Consider the following 5,029-nt stretch of genomic DNA (forward strand, 5'->3'; position numbering starts at 1 on the left):
TACTAAAAGGTTATTCTGGACTTCCTCTTCTCTAGTCCTTTCAAGTGTTTTGAATCCTGCCTATTTGAAAGCCTTTCAATCAATCAATCAATTATGTGAGCTCCACTATCATTCCCAAAAATTTCACTTTACTTACGTAAACCAGAGTTGGTTGCAACCAATAAACCCTACAGATGCACTGTTTCTCCTCTGTTACTTGCGTCACTCTCACCTTTTATGACTCTGCCAAAGTGATATTGATCTTTTATCATTTCTTAAAAGAATTCTTGCCTACCTCAGGCCCTTTGTAAATGCTACATTACCTTTATTCAGATTGTTCTTCCCATGCCCAGTTTAGTTAATCCTTACTCACTCTGAAGATCTTAGTTCCAAGTTATTTCCTCATGGATGCCTTCTTCTAATATCCCTGATTAGCTCAAATTCTTCTATTGGAGGTCTTGCAAAATTATTTTTTGCATCATAATTCTTTTCTTTAAAATTTATCTTTATTGTTGAAAGTGTTACAGATGTCCCCTTTATTTTTTCCCATTGACCACCCCCTCTACCCTGCACTAACCCCTCCCAGGTATTCATCACACTATTGTCTGTGTCCATAGGCTATATATATATATATATATATATATATATATATATATATTTCCTGGTTAGGTTAATCTCTCCCCACCCACCCACTCCCACCTTTGCCTTCCTTCTGAAATTCCTCAGTCTGTTCCATGCTTCTATGTCTCTGGATCTGTTTTTGTTTTTGTTTTTTTGTTTTTTTTTCAGGTAAAAGGAAAACTTTTATTTATTAGCAAGTTAGAACAGAGGTGTGAGGGTGTGTGACGGCCCACCAACACACTGCTCATCCACACAACCAGGAGCCCCGCCCGTAAAAGACAGCAAATAGCTTAATCTAAGCTCATGTCCTCCTCTTCCTCCTTCTTGTCCTTCCCATCGCCTTCCATCTGCTCCGATCTGGCACTGTTCTGCATCACTTTAGCAAAAGCTTCCACATCACCCTTGTTGATGGCCTCTGCAGGCAGGTCAAACTGGCACATGAGGGGGCCCAGCTGCCCTGAAGCCAAGGCCGCACTGAAAATGCCCAGGGCCTGCTGGAACTGGGGGGAGGTCAGTGTGTTCTGGATCTCCTCTGCGGTCTGTGGCAGCGACTCCCCAGAGGGCAGGTAGGGTAGCAGGCGCTCCTGGACGTCCGAGTTGGTGAGGATAGGTGCCATGATCTCGGGCGTTAAGACACTGGCCAGGTCAACTTGCTGGCTGCCTCCTGGCCCGGCCGGCACGTTCATAGTGGGTAGAATGCTCTGGAGGTCGGTCAGCTGGATGGGCTGGGTTGGGCTGGCTGCTGTGCTGGTTCCATTACCTGGATTGGGCATGGGACTCGGGCTGGTCACCGAGGCAGCTGCTGGAGCAGAAGGGGCTGGGGTGGCTCGGGCAGAAGAGGTGGTGGAGGACGGGGTCACCACTGCTGACTGGCTCTGAGAGCTGGATGAGGAGCTGTTCACTGGAGGCCCTCCACTCCCCAGTAAGCTGGCCAGGCCTGGCCCAGTCCGGGCGCCCAGCCCACCCAGTCCTCTGAGGCCGGCGGGTCTGAGGAGCTGCATGAGCTGGCTGTGGCTCATGTTCCCCAGCAGGCTCTGCAGGCCGCCCTTGCCTCCCAGTGCAGACAGCTCATGGCCTCCACTCCCGCTCGCTCCCAGTGCTCCGGGCATCTGTGGGTTGTTCAGATACTCGTTGACTTTCTGGCAATGCTCCTCGTCCTGGTCCGCCTTAGGCTCCTGCATCCAGAAGAAGGGCCATTTGCACCCTGCCTTGAACTTGAGCACGTAGACCCTCCTGCTGGGGCACTGCGGCACACGCTTGAACTCACAGTCATCAGGGAAGATGATCAAATCATCTTCCACATTCCCAGATGTCCTGTCTTTCCAGCAGAAGTGAATGAGGGAGTCATCTGTCTGCTGAATATACACGAGCCCTTTTCTTTTGTCTGGGGTGACAGTTGTTCCTTTTAATGACATTTTTTCCTTCCTGAAACTCCACCAAATACTTTTTGGAGGACCCACGGGAGCCTGGCACCAGGCTAGAAAACAGAGCGCCTGAAGTCGCCATCCTGGCCAACGCGGAGACTCGGCTGAGAGATGTACCGTGCGTGATCGCTCTTCTCTGGATCTGTTTTGTTCATCAGTTTATTTTGTTCATTAGATTCCACATATGAGTGAGATCATGTGATACTTACTTTTTCTGGTTTATTTTGCTTAGCATAATACTCTCAGGACCGTCCATGCTGTTGCAAAATTTAAGTGTTTCTTCTTTTTTTACAGCAGTGTAGTTTTCCATTGTGTAGATATACCACAGCTTTTTTTTTTTTTTATCCACTCATCTCCTTTGAGGTACTTTGGCCATTTACAGAGCTTAGCTATTATAAATTGTGTTGCTATGAACATAGGGGTGCATATATTGTTCCTGATTGGTGTTTCAGGTTTCTCAGGATATATTTATAGAAATGAGATCACTGGGCCAAATAGCAGTTCCATTTTTAAATTTTTTGAGGAAACTCCATACTGTTTTCCACAGTGGCTGCATCAGTCTGCATTCCCACCAACAGTGTACAAGGGTTCCTTTGCTCCACATCCTCTCCAGCACTTGTCCTTTGTTGATTTGTTGATGATAGCCATTCTGACAGGTATGAGGTGATACCTCAGTGTCATGTTAATTTGCATCTCTCTGATGATTAGTGACTTTGAGCACTTTTTCATGTCTCTTGGCCTTCTGTATGTCTACCATAGTTCTTATTACAGTTGCTATTTTATATTGAGTTGTGTGACTGTTTTCTTTCTTGGCTCTAGATGTTATCTCCAAGAAGGCAGGGAGTGTGCTCATTTTGCTTACTGATGCACCTTGGTACATAGGGCAATGCCTACTATATGAGACTTCCAATAAATATTTGTTAAATAGGTTAAAGCAAAATTTGCATGGAAATTTAAGCCAAAATATGATCCTTCTAAACAGTTCCTGCTTGTTGCCCATGTAGTTATAGGAAAAATACAGTCAGGAGATTATGCCTATGGAAGTCATAGTCCTGTATTTATTCATTTACTCTTTCCTCCATCTTATCATCCATGTTGTGAACAAAAATGTGTTAAATACCCAATTATTGGGGTTCCAATGATGAATAAATGAGAACAGATAAGTTTTGAATATTAGGTATGTGTTTTTTTCTTATAAATATGACCAGTTACAATAGTAAAAAAAAAAAAGCTAGCTAGTTATTTGGTATGCTAGCTAGTTATTTGGTATGCTAACAACTGAAGTTTGATGTACTAGTACAAATTGATCTTTTTTCTCCTGCTGAGATGATTGGTCTCACACAGTCACCAAAATAACCTTCATTGGATTGCTGTTTTTATTTTTACTTTTTAATTGTTTTTCCAAATGCCAAGGCTCTTTATATCAATATTAACAGATAAATTTAAAGCTTTCATTGCCTGGTATCCACAAGTATCTCCAATTAACTTGTGTAATATTGTGACAGATGTTCTTGTTTGTTTGTTTGTTTGACCATTTTTATGCTACAGAAGAAATTTTCCATGGCCGTGTTTCTTAAATAACCACACAACATTTTTTGAGAGAGGAGATAAGTAGGGCATCAAATTACAACAAGATAAAGTGCTGTACTCCAAAAGATTGGAAATTACTCATCATTTTAGCATCAGCTTCCATTCATGATTCATTCATTCATTCATTCACTCTCCCTCCCTCTTCCTCTCTCATATGCAGTCTAACCCTGTTTGTAAACAATTAATATGTTACTCTAAGCTCAGTAATGTTTTAGTTAAAAAAATAAGTGATATCTTCTTTGTTGTTAGTCACTTGCCCTAATTAATTCATTCATTATACTACAAAGCTCAGAGATTAAAACTCCAGGCTGGAGAGCTTCATATGAATCCTTTCTTTTTTATCTATTCCAAGTTAGATTAAGTTTAGGTCCTATTTAATGAGGTGCCACTTGCTGGGTTTCCATGCGGAAATAATTTCTCATCCTCAGTGGTATGTATGTACCAAATAAATTATTTTTTCTGAATTTCCAACTACTGCATCCTGTAGGAAAGACTATCATTATAAGCTCCCTGGGATCTGGGCAGCTGGATTTCTTTGATTTGGATGTTTTTCTTTTAATCCAAGTCCCAACTTGTTTTTATTATATTTCGGGGGGGGGGGTGAGATTATGAAGAGATTTCCAGACAGCATTAAATGTCATGCTATGATGAACATGGGAATGAGGCTGTGGGTGCAAAAGAACTGAGTCAAGTTATGGAATTTCCCATGCTCTACTTCATTTGTATTCTTTCTGATATAATCTGCTTAAAAGTGAGCACAGCCACATCATTCCCCCCACAATCTTATTGTATGTGACATGTGTGTTGGGGAGGAGTTACTAATGTTTTCATTTTATGATTGTAAGTACATTGTTAATAATTGGATTTCTCTTTAAATTCTGACCTTCTCTGGCTCCAGAATAAAAATGCACACATGAAAATGTTTGCAGTATGGGCTGTATTCTGTCAAAGACTAGACTCACAAGGCTCTATTTTGACAAGAAAGAGCCATTGTTCTTGCACTACAGAAGCATTTATTACTGCTGATGTGATAACAATACTGCTCCCCCTTAAGCCTGCTTGGCTAGACTAGAACTCACTAGCCCAATAATAAGGCTAGGAAATAGTCAGGGAGCCAGGGAGAAGGAGATAGAAAAATAGAGCAAAGGGGTCTGAAAAGGAGGTAGAGAGAAGTTCCCATGGAAGGCAACGAGATACCAGTATTGCCATCCCATGACACTCAATGGCACCATTCCTGGCCCACTCTAGACAACCTGGATATTCAAGTCTGCTTATTGGAACAAATGGTAATAACCTACCAGTAATGAGGCCAACATCTTGGGTAGTGTTATCATATGATACACTTGGCTTGGTATAGAGAAAAAATAGGTTCCACACACTCTTACTTAACTAATAACCAACTGATAAGAAAACCA

General features: G+C 42.1%; 1 protein-coding gene across 1 annotated transcript; it reads right to left on the bottom strand.

The window, feature by feature from the left end:
- Positions 1–890: 890 nt before the first annotated feature.
- On the bottom strand, positions 891–2,106 carry LOC308536323 (proteasomal ubiquitin receptor ADRM1-like; the record flags this gene model as incomplete). The annotated part of the gene is given in 2 exon segments (XM_081115451.1): positions 891–2,018; positions 2,020–2,106. Coding segments are annotated over 2 exon segments (1,215 nt in total).
- Positions 2,107–5,029: the final 2,923 nt, after the last annotated feature.

The sequence above is a fragment of the Myotis nattereri genome (genome assembly GCF_964212035.1).
Source record: "Myotis nattereri genome assembly, chromosome: X".
Classification (NCBI taxonomy): Eukaryota; Metazoa; Chordata; class Mammalia; order Chiroptera; family Vespertilionidae; genus Myotis; species Myotis nattereri.